The sequence below is a fragment of the Mesocricetus auratus genome, unplaced genomic scaffold, assembly GCF_017639785.1.
Source record: "Mesocricetus auratus isolate SY011 unplaced genomic scaffold, BCM_Maur_2.0 Super-Scaffold_100013, whole genome shotgun sequence".
In the NCBI taxonomy this organism is placed as follows: Eukaryota; Metazoa; Chordata; class Mammalia; order Rodentia; family Cricetidae; genus Mesocricetus; species Mesocricetus auratus.
This window is the reverse complement of record NW_024429196.1, coordinates 18,880,646-18,901,659: the sequence shown is the minus strand read 5'-3', so window position 1 is coordinate 18,901,659 and position 21,014 is coordinate 18,880,646. Positions and strand designations below refer to the sequence as shown.

General features: G+C 39.6%; 1 protein-coding gene across 10 annotated transcripts in view; it reads left to right on the top strand.

Annotated features, from left to right (window-relative positions):
- Cacnb2 (calcium voltage-gated channel auxiliary subunit beta 2) overlaps window positions 1-21,014 on the top strand; it is a 327,915-nt gene that overhangs the window by 4,388 nt on the left and 302,513 nt on the right. For all 10 annotated transcript variants that reach the window (XM_021233649.2, XM_021233647.2, XM_005081270.4 and 7 more), the window contains exon 2: window positions 5,473-5,565. In XM_021233649.2, coding sequence (XP_021089308.1) covers window positions 5,473-5,565 — 93 coding nt within the window. The remainder of the gene's footprint in view (window positions 1-5,472; window positions 5,566-21,014) is intronic.

Here is a 21,014-nt window from a genome sequence, read left to right as displayed (position 1 = left end):
GAGTGGCAGCCTTCCTTCCATTGCTCTTTAACCAAGTTAGGCCTGGATCCCCAGAAACATGCTTAGGCCCTTGTTGTGTATAAGTCTTGTCTCCAAATTCAGTGGCTGGGCTCCCATGCTGTAGGTGTTACTGGAACCCTCATTCCAAGGATTGGCTGCTTTCCTGTTGAATGGTATTAGTGTCAGGGTTTTGTAGCAACTGAAAAATCATGCCCATCAGAAATTTGGAGTATGCTTTTGGAATTCCAAATTTAATATTTGAGTGATATGAGGTTTAGTTATTCAACTTGTTTGAGCCCTTCCTTCCACTGTCTCCCACCTCCCCAATTTGTGGGGCTGGGGGATGGACCCTAGTGTTTTGCACATTCTAGGAAAGCACTCTCTTGCAGATCTAAATTCATAGCCTCTTTTCATGTTCTATAATTTACCTGCTGCTGCCTTTGACTCTGTTGTAATATATAGTATGTAGTCTTGACCTTTTCTAGTAAAGTGTAGTTATATATGTTAACCCTGTGAAGGGGAAGGAAGAACTCTTCAATTTTGTGACACTCAGACAAGTCTATGTTTATTGACCATATATGACAAGCACTGCACATTATTATTATTATTTTACAAGTACAGAGTTACAATTATTTATGATGTCCCTTAAAGCAACTGAGCCTTCCTCAGGAAGTATTTCAAGCCTGGCATTGTGAAAAAAAATGACACACCTGTCTCTGACCTCCCACCACCTTCATCCCCGACCCCCTCTTCATTTTCTGTTCAGCCCCCTCTCCCCCCAGGAAAGAAGTTCCAGGACAACTTCTTTCCTGTTCCACCTGCCAAGCCTCACCCCAAAGAGCAGTGTATCTTCTGATTCTGTTTCAGAGTGAGCTGGATCCATAGGAAAAACAATTGTATTTCCTTTTCCCTAAGGAGGCAATCTCAGCTACTTCTCACCTAGTAGAGGACCTAAGGTCTTTGTTTACAGTGCCTCTAAACAAGGGGACTTAACAGATCCCTCTTCAATAATTTTGGTCATGTTGACCTTGTTCCCAAGATGATGAAAGTCTGAAAGGGATGAATGTCAGCAACGACTAATTGAGTGGAAACAAACTAATTTTAGTCATCAGCATTTTGCCCATGGACAGCAATTTGTCACATAAAAGCATCAAGCACACACATCTTTCTTAAAGCTGTCCCCAGGGGCTGCCACGAGAACTTTGTTTTCCATGTTGAAATCCCCATAATTAACTACTACTGTCCCCTTCACTCATTCAAAACTGAGACTTTAGCAACCTCTCTAAACATGAGCATTTATCTGCTGATTTTCAAAACAAATCTGTTTTTGAGAATTAACCAGTGTTGCAGATTATTCGCACAAAGCTGGTACTGAGATCACCATGTATTTTAAAATATGTTTGTGTAAATTTCTTAATTTTGTTATAATTTCTGAAATTTTTGAAGTGTTTAGACAGCCTAATTATGTGCCTCTCCCTTAGTATAATGACACAATTTAGTTTTATGTAGCTGCATGTCAACACCATTCTCAGTATAAATGAGTGACTGTTGGGGCGTTCCAAGAAGGAGTCAGGGAGAGCACGTGTTTGGCACTCTGTGGGTTGCCTTTTACACTCCAGCCAAACTCCTTTCTTTTCTCTCTCTTCCTCTTTTCAACTGGAGCTGCTCTGATGCTTAACTGTCTCAAATATTAGGTGTCATATAGTTGCTAATCGACATTGAGAGACCATCGTTTATGCAGATAGAGGCGCCTAAAGTAGAAAATGAAGGAATTGCTGTTTCTTTTCCAAATATAGCTAACTAAATATTGTTTAGTTCTTATATGCCATCCAACTGGGGGTAGGGATACCCTCCTTATAGTTTCTTTGTTTTAGCCCTAATTTTCCAGGGTATAAGTTAATTTTTAAAAACAAGCCATTTCAGACAAAATGGACTTAATTTTAAATATGCATTGAACTAAAGGAAACTTTTCATTTTTGGACAAACTCATACAAGTACATATTAGGTTTTAGTCATTTTCACACTTATTACCCTGTCTCATTTTCCCTTCTTCTACTTGTTGAACCCTTCTTCCCAAGGAGTCCCTCTTCTGTTGACTTTTGTGTATACAACTCACAAAGTTTAGTTAGGATTGACTGCATGAACATGGACAACTTATCTGTGGCTACAACACTGAAGAAAACGATCCCTCCTTGAACCACCACTAGGCATCAGTAATCTCTCAGAAAGGGATGGAGCATCATGTGCCCTTCCCATTACGTGATGGAATGCCGATGGGTCCAGTCTTATGCAGGTCTTGTGTAGGTATCCATAGCTGCAGTGAGCTCATGAGTACTTCATTAGGTCATGTCCAGGAAACACTGTTTTGGTTTTTTGGTTTTTTCGTTGTTACTGTTTTGTTTTGTTTTTCTTCCAGCACCTTTTCTGAACTCTGTGATGTTCTTTGGGTTTTGGTGGTGGTGGAAGGTGACACTGATGTCCTTCTTAGGACTGAACATGCTCTGTTTAGCAGAACAGTAGCAGGGGCTTCTCCCTTAGACACAGGTTCCTGGAAAGATTCATGGTATAATTTCTGTGGAGTAGGGCTTTATAGACAGTGAAAAAAATACAGTTACATTGAAATGAGTAAAATCATAGGATTGAGATATAAATGATCATATTGGTTTATTTTGGCTCCAATAAATATGACATGCTTTGAATAGCAACTGTCTATAACACTATTCCAAATGTTTAAATGCTTTTAGTCACTCCTTAAAGATACGTGTGATTGAGGGAGAGTGTAAAACCTACTAGGGGAGTCTGGAGAGATGACTCAGTGGATAAAACACTTGCCATGCAAGCATGAGGATCTGAGTTTGAATCCCCAGAACACATGTAAAAGGAGACCTGGTGGCATATAGTTGTAATCCCAGTACTCCTCTGCAGTAAGATGGGAGGCAGGGATGGGAGAATCCACGGAAGCTTATGGACCGGCTAGCCTGCTATCCACTGCAGCATACCACAGGAGACACTGTCTCAAACAGCATAGAAGGTGTGGACCTCAATACACATGGATATAGACACAAACCTACATACACAGACACCACCTACATACATCATTCACAAACAAAGATTAAAAAAAAACCAGTTTGCATATAACTTAGTATGTCATATTTTTGTAGCGTATAAACTGTGTATAAAACAGTTGAAAACTGAAAATTTTTATAGCACATATATTCTGTTGAAAGCTAAGTACACCTGAAATAATGTTTGTGAACAATATTACCAGGAGATTGGAAAAATTATTATGAAGTTTTAAATGTGTCTGTCTGTTATCTAACCTTCCTTCCTTTCTTCCTTTCTTTCTCCCTCCCCTCCCTCCTTCTCTCTCTCCCTCCCTCCCTCCTTCCCTCCCTCCCTCCCTCCCTTTCTTTCCTTCTTTTTTTAAGAGCAGCAGCCTCTCCGGGGACTAACTATCTTCAGCATTTGTCCTCTGTTCCCATGGGACTGATTGTGCAATTTTGAATAGCCAGGAAAAGCTTAAGACACCCAAGCCTCTGAAGAACAATTATTGTTGTTATCATTAAAACGATGAAATAAAGGATAATTGAATTGTTGCTTTCTAGCCATTTCAAAATGGCACCAAAAGGGAAGAGAAAAAAACAATAAGACTATATTTTGTATTTGTTCTCAAAAATAACATATTCTTCATGAGAGTAAATAATGTGTTTTACATAAACTGCTCACTAGTGTCCTAAATAAATATGCTATATGTTGTTAAAATGTTTAGGTTTATCCAGTAAGGAGACACAAACCGCGACTCAACGATCCCACGTGGAGTTTATTGGTGGACTGGGAGGGAAAAGGGGGGTGAGAGGTAACCAACCCGTGCAGAGCAGAGAGAGAGAGATAAGATATGAGACAGAGAGAGAGACAGAGTAAGATGAGAGTAAGAGTGTAAGAGTAAGAGCAAGAGCAAGAGCAAGAGCGTAAAATTATTTCAAAGTAATAGGGAAGTTTCCATGTAGAATAATGCATTTTTTAAAAATATAGGGGATTTTCATACCTCATTTTAGTCTTCTTTGGCCTGGTAAAAATGGCTTTGTCAAAACCTTTACAAAAGAATTGGGAAAGGAAGAGTGTTGTTAAAAGAATGTTATTTTTCAACAGTTTGCAGAATAATGTTTATATAAGTAAGAAGAATAAGCTGTGAAGTGAGGAGAGCCTTGTATATCACAGGAAATCCCAGCCCCACTCCTCTTTCCTTTTACAAATTTGAGAGTTAATCAGACGCCACGGAAACATGTTTGTATTACATAAAGCCCTTAGACACTTGCCACAGGACAAACACTTAAGAATTTTTTTCTTTAATATTGCACCACATTCTCAGTGATGGCAAATCCATCTAAATGACTCAGAACACAAATGTTCACAAGAGATTTGAGCCTGTATAAGTGCTACATATATTAGGCTTTATAGGATGATTTTGGTTTTATGAAACCCTTATAAATAATCAAATATAATAAAGCAACATTTTCAAAACTTGAGTATGGTTTTTAAAAGACAGATTACTTTTGATCATTTAATGAAGTCTCTATAAATCATGTATTTAGCCCAGGCTGTTCCTTCCACTTCCCAGTCCTCACAGGGCTTTCACACTTTTTGTATAGTATATGAACACTTATTGTGAGCTAGCTTTTGCCCTAAATTCCATAAACAACTCTCTCTCTCTCTCTCTCTCTCTCTCTCTCTCTCTCTCTCTCTCTCTCTCTCTAAAACAAACCCTCGATATTCCTTTAATACCTAAAAATAATCACATTTAAAGATAATAGTAGTGCTTGAAACTTAAAGAATTTTTCAAAGTATGACATAAATAGGATTCGCATCTCTGTTTATTTAAATCTAAAATTCAGGGTTGAAGTATTTTTCTCACACTCACACATTGGATGGCAAAATAAGCTGTTTTCCTCAAACCTGTAAGAATGATACTTATGTTTTAATGTCTAATGCTCACAGTGACTTCTCTTGCTTAGAATTCACATCGATTCATGCATAGTTTATTGCCACAGCTCCAAATGTGAACTCTAGGACAGAAAAGCAAGTTTGTTGGTAAACATTTGTGCTCAACTCAATTCTGCTATTGTAAGAAATCCTGTTTATTTCTCCTGCTCCTGTTCTTACCTTGAACTTCTTGTTTGTAAGTTACTTTTATAAATGTTTTGTCTTTAGTGGATTTCCTTCTCGGATGCTAAAATATCTCAGTGAATATGCATTGACTCAGTCTACCAGTCACTAAGTGCTTTGCCTCGACTCTGGCCCTGTGTTACTTATGAATCTGAAAGAAGTTTTAATGGCTCCCCAATATTAATTTTCCAATGATGCCTACACATAGCAAATTAATTACCAGTTTTAGATTCTGACATTTTCTTGAATGGGGCTAGATTCCTATGAAAGGTTATGATCATCTTATTTCTCTTTTTCTCTTTTATGTAGTCATATGGAAAAGGAGCCAGGAGGAAAAATAGGTTTAAAGGCTCTGATGGAAGCACGTCATCAGACACCACCTCAAACAGCTTTGTCCGCCAGGTAAGGGAGCTCTCAAGTCCATGGTGTTGAGAAGTATATTTAAAATGCAGTTTTATTTTTTAAGTGGTTATAAATTCACACTCTGAAGGTTTATGCAATATTTTTACTTGAAATCGAAGTGAAACGAGTGCAGTTTAATGTCCTAATGAAAATATTTATGCTTCAAATGTGACTGAATAATAATTGTATTCTTGCCTGGAAAGTTGGGGAGAATCAGCTGCAGAATGGAGCATTTCTTCTTACAGAAAGACAGAAATGCTATGATAGGAATGAGTTTTGGGCTTTGACAGTCTTTGGGGAGGGGCATCCATGCCCCAAACTATGATGTGGCAATATGGATATTTCTTTATCTTGTTTCTTCTTCTTCTTCTTCTTCTTCTTCTTCTTCTTCTTCTTCTTCTTCTTCTTCTTCTTCTTCTTCTTCTTCTTCTTCTCTCCTCCTTCTCCTCCTCCTCCTCCTCCCCCCCTCTTCCTCCTCCTCCCCCTCCTTTTTCCTGTGACTTTGGATTAAGAAAAGAGAAAGCTCTCCTTGCTTCTCACTTCTAAGGTTCAATGGATTGGATGATGGCTTCAGGTGTAACTTAGCTGTTTGGCTGTTTTTAGAAATTGAAGCAGTCTTCATGTCATTAAACTGTGGTAAAATTCTGCCTAGCAGAAAGCATCAGGCTGCCTAAATAAATTATTGCAACAGAAAATACTTCAAGTCCCAGAGGAGGCACACAGTAGTCAGCCCCCTGAGGGACATAGTTTTGAGTCAGTATTACCTCATGAGATACAAGTGACCATATTGAAGCCTCATGAAGTGTGTGGGTGAGCATGCGTCTTCATGTAGCATCTCTTAGTGACACTGGAGATGGGAGAAGGATATTAAGGAGAGCATGCTTTCCTGGCTGATCGATGGTCAGTTTCTGACTAGTGAATCTGTGTATGCAGCTCACTGCCTAGATCAATGGTTCTGTTGGAAACACCAACTGCTTCTTTGGATGTCACTCATTTCTATTATATCTTGGGTCTTTTATCAAGAGTCCAGACTCTGCTCTTGCCCCATGTGTTTTTGGCAGGGATCTTCTGTGAATCCAGTTTTGAACTTTTGTGGGTTTTTTTTGTTGTTGCAGACCATAACACTTGACCCCCTCTCAATTCCAGTTGAGTTTGATGACTTTCTGTGACATTGTCTCCGAGAGTTTCATTCAGGTTTATTGGTCACAGTAGACCACAGTAGTCTGCCTGATATGTCTGTAGTTACTGATTCCATATCAGTAATATGGAATATCCCTTATACAGGCTCAGGTGATCCCTGCACAGCCATTAGTCTCCTCTTATACCACTTGAATATGCCAAAAGCATATAAGGCAACTTTTAGGCAAGTGGGAAATGAGACAGTAGGTTAAGAAGGAGGAAACCTGTTTGCAAAGGAACATTCAGAAAGAAAAAGATCAAGCCAAGTGTGGCTCCCTTAGTGTGGTCCATCAATGTTCTACTCGTGTCAGGTAGCTGGGCAGTATGAAGAGCTTATAGTACATTTACTTGTCCAATGGTAACATGCACAGAACTTGTCATGGAGTTCCTAGAATGCCTGAAGGGTCTGTGATTTAGTTATTTAGCTTAGGTTAAAGGGATGGTAGCCAGAACTTTTTATATGTCAAGCACCCACTTTATTTTGTTCTTGGGGTAGCGGATCTGAACATGGACAACTCAACTGCAGAGCTTTTAATCATTGCAGCAGGGTTGAGCATCGGATGCTGCAAAGCAAGACAACTCTAAGAGCCTTCGGAATAGGAGCTTTAGTGGAGCAATAGATGACACCAAGCAGCTTGAGGAAAGTGGTGAAAACTGAAACTGAGGTGTTTCAAATGAGCAAGTTACACTGAATCTGAATTAATGGTATAGAGTCCGTCATTGTTTAAGCTCTTGATTGAGAGGCCACCTCCATTTCCAGTTGTCCCTTCTTGCCATGTGCTCCTCTTGTGTGAAAATTTGAGAGCTCGGGTCACAAGAAGGGAGCTCAGGGATTTCTGCACTGCATGTGAATGAACTGGAGTTTGTTTCCCTATATGTAATGTCTTTTTGACATTGAATTCTTAGGAAAGTATGCTTACTTGAGACACAGTTGTGAGTGACTCAGGCAGCTGTTCAATCATTTAAATGGAGCTATAGATTGTTAAAACATATGTGAGCATGTAAGAAGGAAAAAAAGTCTAGTCAAAAGAGTAAAAAAGAAGAGGTTCTCCCCTAGAGTCTCAATGGAATGAGGTCCTCTGTATGGCATGGATCAGAGGTAGCAATTATCTAAGCAGCCCATCAGAAACCCGCTCACAGTCTCCCAGAGAAAAGCCTAGCAGCCTGGCAGGGGCTAGGAGCTGAAAATTATACTTTTGCTTTGATAATGTAATCACCATTGCAACAACATTCCTGTTTTGCTGCCATATGAAAATAAGCAAAAGCTACTCTGACATGGTTAGATCCCTAATAGAAGTGAATTGGGGGAGTGTTTGCAGAAACTCATGGCCAACAGTAGGAGTAACCATGTTAGGTTATTATATAGTGTGCAAATGTTCTTCTTATTGTCAGTTCCTGTTTGTTAAACATGGAGCTTGTGTTGGTGTTGGTTATGTACCTGTGTGTAGCTAGGACTATTGATAGCTAGTATTAGAGGAGTGTTTGGTCATGAGAACTGGAATTTATTTTCTTATTTTCATTTTTTTAAATGGAGTCTTGCTGTATTACTCGGGCTGGTATTGAACTCATGAGCTCAAATTATTCTCCTTCCTCAGCTTCCTAAGTACCTGGCACCACAGGCATGCTCTACTACATGAAGGTTACAATGACATTATTTAACTGAATGATGCAATTAGATTCATTGTGTTTGATTTAAAAATAATTTCTATGTAATTCTGAAAAGCTTAGAATTCTGTATTTTTTGTTTGTTTGCTTCTTAAGGTATTATTGTACATAGGCTTTAAAAACTGGGAAATGGGCACTTGTAGGTAGTTATAATACTGATATTTAAATGGTTTAGAAGCTGGAGCTGTGACAATTTAGGGTAGAGAAAAATCCTAAGATTTCCCTCAGTTTTCTGAGAATTAGTAGAGAAGCAGAGAACTTGTTTCCGGTGACTTGCTTCTGATAAATCATGTATGGCCGCTGCTGAGATTTATGTGGAGACAGCATGTCACGGGGTTCAAGAGGGTTAAATGGGGTGAGAAGTAAGGTATCAGTGGCTTTAGGAGCCCAAGAGACAGCAGGGAGGCTAATACATCAAAAGGACTCAGCAAGAGAATAGCCATACACCTAGGTTCTTTGCCCCAGGGTCTGGTACTGTGAGAACATAACTTTCTCTTGCTTAAACCACTCAGACATACAGCATGGCTGCTCAAGCAGACTAACAGAGACAGATCTACTTGTGAGGTCGGAAAGAGGCCTTTCTTTTTTAACTTTCGATTCTTTTTGTTTTGTTTTGGTTTGTTTTTTGCTTTTTGAGACAAAGTCTCACTATGTAACTCAGGCTGTCCTGGAACTCCCTCTATGGACCAGGCTATCCTCAACACAAAGATGGGCTGCTGCCTCCCGAGTGCTGGGGTTAAAGGCCTATGTCACCACCACCACCCTGCTTAACTCTCAATTCTTGCTCTTATTGATAAAGGGTATGTTTGCTAAGGAGTTTGTAACTCATGTGCTCAGATCAGGGGGCTCAAGGGCACTGTACTCATAGAACCACACCACAGACAGAGTCAGCACTCAAATCCCTGGTCTGACTGTTTTCAGTCTGTGTTCTCTCCTTCTTAATTAAAGACAACCAAGTTATTTCCTTCCTGATATATATTCTGCCTGTTTTTGAGATTTTAAGTGAACTAAATTGCTTTATGTCTAAATTCTTGCACCCAGCTTCATATTGGTCATAGTCATCCACTGTGGTCATTTCAATACTTCGTTGATTTTCTTTGCTGTACAGCATTGCGTTGCATGGGATGTGCCGCAGTTAATTTACATGTTCCACCCTTGATAGATGCTGGCTTGTTTCTCTTTGAGGCTAATAAGACAATGCTGCTGTGTAAATTCTTGGGTGTACTACTGGCGCATATGGTTGCACTTCTGTTCAGCAAATAGTCTTAAAAGTGTCATATGAGGTGTATAGGCCAATTTGCACCACTTCTGGCAACATCTGGCCATTTCACTTGTTCACAAGTAGCCAGTACTTAATGCCAATATTTTATATCTCAGTCAATCTCTGACAGTGGAATGGTTGCTCACTCTGGTGTTAGTATTGATTTGCTTATGATTAAGTTCTCTGTAGCTATAAAACATCTAGGGAGTATTAAATACAAATACAATCTGAAAGATCTAATGATGGTTGTTAAAAAATCACTTTTTATTGTAAACATATCATTAGCACAATAACTAGATTTATACATATTCGATTAAAATTATATCATAACTATTGGAATATGGTGAAATGTTTTAGGATCTATTACAACCATGACAAAAGCAATAAAAGTATACAGCACATTTACCTGTGGTTAATTTTTCAGATTGCTGGTGTAGTTTTTCCATGTCCTTTTTTGTGTGTGTTTCTCTAAGTTTAATTTTTAAAAGTAATCCTTATTCTTAAGAAAATAAATGCCTATAAGTAAGCTTCTGCTTTTGGCTCTGAAGTAAAATTACAGCTACTGCGAAGAGTAGTTTCAGTCCCAGGCATGGGTACTGTTTTGCCTGCTATCCTTTCCCCACTACTCTACCATGCAGCCATCTTTCTGGCCTTGGGAAGCTATTTGAAGTCAGTGTTACTTCAGGGATTGAGGGATGACTCATTCCTGACCCTGTTAGAAAGTGTATCTCCAGTACATCAGTTTCATGCTAGAGCTGGGCTTGGGCTGTGTCCTGAAGGGCCTTTGCCTACAGGCTTCTTGGCTGTCTATTACAAATATCAGTGGGATCTCCCATGAGAGAGAGTTCACTCTAGGCTTTGCCTTCCCTCCCTGTGAGCTGTTTTAATGTGATGGACTACCTATATTCTGCATCGGACACTGCAGCACCTGTCCTGACCTGTAGTTTGTTAAATCATTGATTGGAAAGCAACTTAATTATGCGTTTATTCTGTCTCATTTGTTTATGTTGTAGGTAATCTATTAAACCTTGGTATGCTCTATGGGAACTATATCCCAAAGTCATAATTTTCATATTTCTCTCTTAAATCAATTGTGATCTTGTGAGATTTTTTTTCCACATGGTTTTCTTCAGAAGCAGGAAAACAGTTAAATTCTGAGTCTTTTAAGTGTTGCCTCTACCATTTATGTTTGGCCTTTGGATAAATAACTAGGGTTTTTCCCCCCAAATTTGTTATTCTTTGGTAATTTCATACATAAATACAATGTCTTTAGGTAATACCAATTCCTCAATAACTGTGCCTTTTGACATCTCATCATATTGCAAATAGCCCCCCCCAAATTAGCTGTATGCATTACAGGAGGTAAAACCTGTATGTTAATTAGAAATATGCAAATAAGCACTATTTGACCATTCACTACTATAACTTAAAAATGCAATTGTCCAGTTGGAACATTTAATAAGAAACAAAACATTTTGGGAGAGGAACGGATAGCTGACATTTATTAAATGTCACTGTGTCTAGAGCTCCATTCTACAGCTGAGGAAATTCAGGCACAGGGAAAGGAAGTAATTTCATCATTATCATGTCATATGGAAGATTGCATTGAGAATACGAATCTAGGCAACTGACCCCAGATTATTTTCTTCTTTGGTGACATTACACTGTCTTGTAACAAAAAGGCATAGATTAGCAGAAATATATCACAAGTGTCTAACTTGTTTAGCTCAGGGGAAACCTAACACCATTGTTTTTAGGATGAAACATACTGAATTAGCTCCTTTTCTTCATTGTGATAAGAGAATTCCTAACAAAAGCCACTTGAGGGAGGAAAGGATTGGGTCACAGTTTCAGGGTATGTTAATCCATTTTGGTGGCAAGAGCATGTGGCAGAGACTGCTCATGTCATTGAAGATAAAAGCAGAGGGCTCTGCCTGAGACCGGAAGGGGATGCCACCTTTAAGCACAGCCCCAGTGACTCACCTCTGCAGCCCCAAAGGCTCCACAGCCCTCAAAGCTGTGCCACCAGCCAGAGGAACCAAGGGTTTCATAAGATGACCCTGTGGGAACTTGGTTGTTGTTGTTTTTGTTTTTCAAGACAGGGTTTCTCTGTGTAACAGTCCTGGCTATCCTGTAACTCTCTGTAGACCAAGCTAGCCTTGGACTTTCAGAGATCCTCCTGCCTGTGTCTCCTGAATGTTGGAATTAAAGGCATATGCCACCACCACCCAGCTATGGGAACGTTTTATGTCAAAAATATAAAGCATATGAGGATACTAGGTCATCTCAACTCTGAACTTTCTTAGAGGAAAATGAGGATGGGCCTCAGTATTATAGTTTCATTGTGTGTTATGACTTTATTTATTTATTTTTGTGTGTGAGAGAGAATGAGCAAACAAGTGAGTGAGAGAGAATATATGTGTGGGGGGTGCTTCTGCCTATTTGTGTATGAGTACATGAATGCTGGTACATGTGGAGGCTAACGAGGGATATTGGGAGTCCTGGTCTATCTCTCTATCCTAACCCTTTGAGCCAGGGTCCCTCACTGAACCTGGTGCTAGGCTTGTGGCCAGTAAGCTTCTAGTGATTCTTCTGTCTCCACACCACATAGTGTTGGGATCCTTGGCAACCATGACCAGCTTTTAACAAAGATGCTGAGATACAATCTCAGGTCCCTGTGCTTACACTGCAAACATTCTTCCCCACTGAGCCATCTCCCCAGCTCAGCTTCATGACTTTTTAAATGCCAACATCCCTTTATTTCTTCCAGCAAAAGTTCTGCTTCAGTTCTTGGTTTGGGTCTCATTTCAGTGTGTCCTGCCATTCCTGTTGGTAATGAGAAGGACAGACATAGTTGGAAGAGTTTTTGTTTCTTTCCCTCCTTCCAAGTATTTGCAGGAATATACAAAATTTAGGATTTTAGGATTCTGGAAGCCTCCATCCTGCGTTAAACAAACAGAAATGAACTTACTGTGAATCATCTGTAGCCTGTGCCAGTCTGTTTGGAGAACTGGCTATAGCTGACGTGGTCCCAGAAATCATCCAGGTCATGAATCTGGGTGAGGCTAGGCAAACATTACACCTCGTTTTATGTGAGGCTACTTCAGGAATAGTTTATAGTCTGCTGCGGCCTTGACTTTGTAAGTAAAACAAACACTTTAATGCTAATGGATTAAAGGGCAAAAAGTGCTACACATGACTTATAGACACTGGATTAAAATCTATGAGCATTGTTGAAATCGTTTATGTACTATAAGGTATTGAATACACAGAGCCCCTGTTATCTTGTTATGATAATTGTAGATACTGAGGTTGTCTTTGGTTCTGATATCAGCTCTGTGTAGATACTGAGGTTGTCTGATATAAACTCTGGGCTCTTGGGCTGCATTTAGAACAGATGAATGGATGACAGGTCTTCATTTCTCATTATTTCTTAATTTATTACAGGGATCAAGTCTTCTTATAAACCCAAAGAAAGAAGATAAAATCTCTAAGGGCTATTGTTTAGAAGAAAAAAAATTAAGACCAGAGCCTGACTGGGGTAAATTAGTTTACTAAAAGATTAAAAAAAAGAAAAATCAAAAGAGTTTGACTATGAATTATGTCTGAGCCTACTTGACATGTCGCTCTTTTCAAGTAAGAGGGTAAGAACAGCTAATTGTATAAATTCTTTGACATTACCAAGGTTAAGGGAAAGTATGCACATCTGCAGATAAGTGTGGTCATGGAGATTAAAGCAGCTGTTAAGGACAATGTGAGAGACAATGTTAATGTTTGCTCTTAGTTTTTGTTTGTCTGTCCCCTCTTCCTTCCCCATTTCATCCTCTTCTCCTTCATCTCTCTATTCACCTCTTTTCCCCTACTCCTCCCTCACTCTCTCTATCATTTCTCTCACCCCTGCAATCTGTGTTTCTCTTATTATCCCCCTATTTTCCTTCCTTGGCCTTCTCCATTTTTCTTAAAGACACATATTTCCCCAGCCTGCATTGACATACCTGGCAGTCTTCTGAAGATGCACACCAAATGCTCAGGGGTCCACATGCCAAAGTTGCTTTGGGTTGACACAGTAAAGCCACTTTTCATTCAGGGTACTTTGCCTTCTGAGCTCCACTATAGGCTCCTGCCATGTTTGGCAAGATTCACTAGCTGTTTGTACCGATGATTTTTATAGGTCCTTGAGTTGTGCTGACTGGTGCTCATTGTGTGAGAAGTTGAGGCTGATGTATCCAAACCATTTTTTTTTCTGGAATTTTCAAGGACAAGTATTCTCTGTAGTTGGCAGGGAAGGGCCCAGGCACTCATCTGGGATTCTGGCTCACCAACATATGTTGTGGTTGTAATTCAGTAATCCTGTAGCTTCTAAGGGCTTCTAGAATGCAAATCAGAATGACAAAATGGAATGAAGCAAATATTTAACAGAAGGTTGCATGACACTTTCAGAACATGGTATTCTAAACAAATTCCATCATCTCCCTGTACCAATGTTCTTGGTTCTGCTTCTCTGGATCTTTTATATTTATTCAGATTAGCTTTAAATATAAATGATTAATCACAGAGACATGCAGTATATTTTTCAGTTTTGTTTTGCAAAGGCAGATTAAACTGTGATAATGGTTACAGACTCCAGGCCTGTGGAGACTGATATGTTTAAGACTGGATAAATCTTTCAGTCCTTAAATACTGGCTTGTTGCCTTGTTATTCTGTGTTCGTCACAAACACGGCTATAAATAAGAAGGCAGTAGATTTACTGCCTCTGATTTCCTGTAAATGTCTCTCAATCTTATAAGACATTTGCTTACATGTTGTGAATGGCAGGATCTGTTTTGTGTCCTCTTAAAAATCATTTTGAGACATGTCAACAAAAAATACTTACCTTTGTAAATTTCCTTGCTCTTTCTACAGAGCAAAGAAATGCCGCTATGAACATGTTAGTTTTCACATGTCTGTGTGAACACATTTGTTCATGTGTGTGTGCAATAAGAATATATTATGTAAAAATTGTGCTCACTCTCAGAATTGCTTTTGTTCATGTATTTGAACATCTTTGAACATCTACTCTATAAACTAGCCTAGATTAGATCTCTATTACTACTTTGTGAATTTGGACATTGAAAAAAATTCTTGCATACACCCTTTTTCCCACTGAGATAAATATATCCCTTTTAAACCAAGAATTATTTTTGCAGGTGCTTTATTATTTTCTCAGCCTCACAGATATGTTTTGAATTATACTTTCCCTGTTTTCTTCTATTTTTATTCATGTCTAGTTTGGATAAAGCCATGTGAAGTTTTAGAAGTTGCATCAGCTGAATGAACTGCATGGGAATAATTGAAAATTTTCAGATAATCTGATACAGAATAACTAGCTATTGTGACTAGGGAAATAGTTTCATTAAACAGTGAAGTTACAAAAACGTGTCTGTTTCCATTAACCCAGCTCAAGATCAGTTACTCCAAGTTAATTATTCATGTTCTTCACAACCGTCCTGCTTAAGGTAGAAGTTTCATATGATCAAGGAAAGGGTTTCTTTTTTGTCTTATACATGTGTGAGAAGGGCCAACTGCTCTCCATGTGAATTGATTTCTGAAAAGACTCACATTTGATAATTATTGGATGATGAAAAAGTCATCATCTTTTAGATTTTGGAGTAAATGTGAGAAGGTGTTCTCTGCCTTTCACCCTCACAAGTGAGCACTGCAGTTTATCTTGTCAGTGTTCCACACCTGCCACTGAACCTGGTTTACCGTGCCCCCCACCTTCGGTTTGTGTGAGCATTGAGGATCAGAGAAAAAAGAAGAAAGTACATTACAGGGTGATTTAAGAAGCTGCGTGTCCTCCAGGCATGCATGTTTGGGAAAACAGTAAGAGCTCTTTGGGAAGCCATCGTCCCTGTCACATGCTCGTGGGCATGTCACCGCTGTTCTGAGGGTTATGTTCATTCAGGGCTTTCTGTATCTCCCCATTTCCTTGTGTTCTTAGTTCTGGTGCCTGATCCTCCTTTGTTTTGCACCTGTCATGGGAGAACAGTGTTCCTTCTGACAAGAACACTATTTTCTGACCCTGCTTCCTCCATCCAAACAACCCTCACCAGCTTAGAAAGGCTCTGTCTTTCTAAACCTCGGTTCTTTATCTTCTAGGCTTAACCTGAGCTTGATACCCAGTCACCTTTCTAGTTACTGGAAAGTTTGCTGATTTCTCTTTGAGCAAAGTTTTGCCTCTTGAAATAAAAAAATGGTCAACGTATTTTTTCTTTAGTGCCCCTAATCATCTACACATGAAAGCAATGTTCAGTTTGAAAGAAAAGTATCACATAGGTGGCATGTTAATTTGTTATGGTTATTGTAAGAAAGCTGCCATACTGGATGGCTTCAATAAAATGGAATAAAATTGTAGATTTAATTAGTTTTATTAAATAAAATGCCTAGAGAAATCAAGTTAGTAAATTCAACCAGTATCTTTACTGAGACCCATTTTTGTTTTCTCTATACCATGGGTCTTTCCTCTAGATTATTCTATTTCTCCACACTTTCAAATCTCTTTATAGGGCCTCAATAACTTGTAGTCCATGCATGTCAGACATTTACATGACATGCAAGAGGCTTAGAATTTTTGTTGGATATGGTAACACACACCTTCTTACACACCTGTAATACTAGCACTTGTGATCAGTGCTCAAGGCAAGTTTTAAGAAACCTTGGTCTATATGTAAGACTATGTCTCCAACAAACAAAGAACACACAGAAAGCCTGATGTGGGGCTTTTGAGGCTTTGAGGATTGAACTCATCAGTATAGCTGAGAGTCTATTTACCTCTGTACCATAATGTCTGATAAGATATTACATAAGGCCCTAAGCATATGAGCAGGATATGAATTGTTTTAGTTGCATGAGAACTTTGAATATATAACACTCTACATATATTGTGCAAATGAATCTCTTGTCACTTTTGGATTTTCCATTTATCTTCTATATTTAAAATAATGTTTGTATTTTAATATGTAATGATATAGTTGAGTAGATGCCCTTCATAGTACGATAAAATTATTTAAAAATTGTTTTGTGTATATTCGGAATATGCATATTATGTGTGAATGTGTGTGTGTGTGCATACATGAACACAGTTTTGTGAATGCACATGGAGGCCAGAACTCAATGTTATAGGGCTTCATCCATTACTTTCTACCTCATTCTTGAGATAGGGTCTTAGTCTCTCACTAGGTCTGGAGCTCACCAACAGCTATATTGGCTTGGCCACTGAGTTCCAGGCATCTTATTGTCTCTGACCGTTCAGCACTAGGATTACCTATATATCCTGCATCACCAAGCTATTATATGGGTGCTGAGGATTTGAACTTAGATTCTCATGCTTGTTCAACAAGCACCTACCCACTATCAGTCACTCCCTAACACCTAATTAAAGTAATTCTGCTACTTCCAGTTTTCATAACCCATGATTGAGTCCTTAGAGTTATTACTCCAAGCTTGCAGAAATTTAGTGCCAAAAGGAGGCTTCCTTATGAATCTCACTTAATCTTTCCCCTGACAGTTACAAGAAAGGCTGTATCAGGAAGAAATCCATATCCTAGGTCAAGATGCCCTGCTATGTACTTGTTGCTTGTAGCACAAAATATCGTCAAATGATCCCATGTCACCTCTTGCTGGTTTATTTGACAATGCTCACTCATTCACCACAGTGTTGCTCATATTCCTTTGAAGTTATTATTTCAAGTTATGTTCCTTTGCTAAGCAGAATGTGCTTAGGGAGTCAAATCTAGATAGCTTTATGAAAGGTCACACAGCCCCATAGATTCCTGGTAGCATGGGTTGGACTGGTGTGCTTTGAAATGAGTTACTCAAGGACCTCATATTCATTTGTGATTGAGTACTGTGACCTAGAAGGGCTCAGGAGATCATACTGGGTTGCAATGAAAAGCAAATGAGGTAAGAACCAAGTCCCAGGAAAGTAATAAACAAAAGCATGACTGACTAATACACAAATAGCTGTTGCTGTGAACCTGCAGGAAGTATGTACTAGAAGAGCAAAAGCAAGCTCTGGGTGAGTTCAAAGGAAACAATGCTGTATTTAGAATAGCAGATCCAGAAACACTGGGGTAATGAACCCAACAATCATTTCAAACAAGTGTATGGTGCATTTCTGAGATGGTAAATTCCTGTGTGTTTGGCATTAGGGAGCAGGGGAGATAGATGGAGATGAGGCTGAGGCCTTGAGGGAGGGCCCTAGAATTTCAAGGGTCTCTGTGTCATCATGTCTTTGATGCCACATCCCGAAGTCAATAATGGTGTTAAGAATACGGAGTGGTAGCCATGCTTGGTGGCATATGTCTACAATCCTAACACTATAGAAACTGAAGCAGAATTGAGGATTTGAAGACATCCTGTGCTACCTAGTGAGAGCCATTCTCAAAAATAATCCAAACCACCACCACCAACAATTGAACAACAACAAAATAAGATAGGGATGGGTCCATAAATTTGAAAACCAAAGGTTGTCAATAAAATATTTGGATAAAGACATAAAGATCACTACGTGTTTCCAAGATGCCCACTCTCTTGTAAACACTTGAGATAATCAGCATATCTTAATGAGATGAATACCTTGTGTATCACCATGTAACAAGATGAAGAGAGACCTTGATAAGCTATTTCATTTCCCTCAGTTCATGCACCTAACTTGTATATAGCATTTATTATACCAAATCTGTATGTTTTTTGTCATGTTAGGGCCAAAAGGTGGGATGGCCCCAGGCAAAACCTTAGAAACTATTGAGGACTTAGGGGATTCCCTGCTTAATACTGACCATAAAAAGTCTGCTTATAGTTAATGAGTTTGAAGATTCTAACAGTATTGATTTATTCTGTCTTTTCTTTAGTTTGAGTTTGTGTGTGTGTAACACACACACACACACATAGAGAAAGAGAGAGAGGGGGGAGAGATGGAGAGATGGAGAGAGGGAGAGAGAGAGAGAGAGAGAGAGAGAGAGAGAGAGAAGGGTTGATTGATTGACCAGGTGCTTTTCTGCCTCCCTAATTTATAATCAATCAATCAATCAATCAATCAATGAATCTGTTTTTGCAATAGAATCTTTCACCACTCTAGAGTTTGCCAAATAGGCTAGGCTGACTGGCTGGCTCGAGAGCCTTGGGTAGCCACCTGGCCAGCAGGCCAATTGTAAAAACTTGGTCTGGGGAGTTAAACTTGGGTCCTTGTGTTTGCATTGCCCAAGTCCTCATCTCAGCATGGTTTCAATTTGTTTTAAATGAGTGCTTTGGTGCAAAGGGAAGCCATGGCATGGGTGGAAATGAGCAGAGATGGGAAAACTACAACTCAGAAACTCTGAGAGACAGACCAGGACCTCGGGGATAGAATCTGAGGGCCTCTTCTCTGTGAGGAGTGAGTCCTCCACTCAGACACAGACAGGAAGAAATGTCCCATTCTTTGGAGGTAAACATGGAAAGTGGGTCCAGAAAAAGAGCAATGGGAAGACTCCTTAGGAGGCGCCGCCTGCTCGCTTGTCTGAGGACCGGCAGGACAGACAGTGGACAAAGCTGGCATTCTATAGGCACAGGTGTGTTAACCAGTTTTGAAATTTAAAAATTTAAAACTCTTCAGTAGATAAAATAAGAGCATGTGCGGTCACATTGACGGCCTCTCCTCAGAGAGCTTAAGTTGAAGAAGGTTAGTGGGCCCCAGCCAGCTGCTTGTTCTAATGCCCTGCTGTGGCTCTTTCTGTGAATTTGTGTAAACCCCTTTGAACTCAGGCTAACAGACCATTTTCTCTTGCACAGAAGTAGTCATTAGTGGGCTTATAATTTGAAAATGGGCCATTCTCCTGCCTCAGGCCATCTATTTGGGGGAAGAGTGGGGTTCTTTCTTTCTTTTTGAGAAAATGAGGTTTCTTGGTTACCAAGAGACGCTGACCTTTACCCCATATACTCACCGTCTTTTCGAAGCTTTCCTTAGTATTTATTAGACGGACCCAAATGTTAATACTCTTTCAGGAGATGTTTATAATATTCTCGTAAAACAGACCAAAGCAATTCTACTAGCATTTTCAACCCCCTCTTTCTTTTTGTTGCACCATTCTGAAGATGTGGCCTATAACATGAATATAATAAACCGTTGTGATGGAGTTGTAATTAAACGGTGTGTAGTCCAATATTCAAACTGTTCTTTCAGAATCACACATCTGTGTTTGGTCTCTTTTATTCAAAGCAGAAGAGTGCCTGTGGACTCAAGATCTGAAGGCTCTTTTATTAAGAAGTAATTTATTTTTTGTGTGTATGGGTGTGTATAAGTACAGGTGTGGGGAGGTATGTGCTATGTGTGCATGGATGGATTTGGGTGTATGTGTGCTCATGTATGTATGAGGGTATCAGTGTGGAGAGGTGCGTGTGTTCACGTGTATGTGTGCACACACATGTGAAGGTTGAAGGTTTATACTAAATGCATTACTCAGATTGTTCTCCACCTTATGCTTTGCTATGTTGCTTTTAAAGTCAGTTTTGCATATGTATGGATGTTTTGCCAGCGTGTATGCATGTATATCATATGTGTGCCTTCAGAGGCCACAAGAAGGCATCGGATCCCCTTGAATAGGAGTTACAGATGTTTTTGAGATTCCAGGTGGGTACTGGGAACCAAACCCTGGTTTTCTATATGAGCAGCCAGTGCTGTTAACCTCAGCTCCATATCTCCTGCCCATCTACCTTACCTTTTGTTTTAGCAGCATCAGCTATTGAACCCAACACTCATCAATTAGCTAAACTGGCAGGCCAGAGAGCTCTGGCGCCCCACTTGCTTTGCTCACCCTGTGCTGGGGTTCCTCATGCGTGTGATCATACCGAGCTGCTGCTTCTCCTGCCCCTCCTCCTCTTCTTTTCCAACAGTGCTGCTAGGGATGTGAATGCACGTGCTTATACTTATATGACAGGCATTTTACAGATTGAGCCATCTCTTGACTTTTGAAGTGATTACTGGATTTTGTGTGTGAGAACAGCACAAATGAAGGTTGTTTGACATTGATGACTCAACAGGACTTACTTGCACAAGGTTCTCATGCTTCTACTCATTCATGCATTCATTCACCACCTGGTGAAGTGGTTTTGACAGGCAGTAGAGTTAGCATAGGGCAAAATGATACAATGTATACAGTGTTGGATGTCCTTTATTATGGGCTCTACTATAGAGGTGGATGGGACACAGGGTTGACTAGTAATCCCACCATGTGGAAGTGCTATGACAGCTTTGGGGGAAGTTGGGTTTAAGCTGGATACTGAAAGTGGAGGCTGTTTCCTGGGAGGAGAATCCTAGAGGTGGTGGTG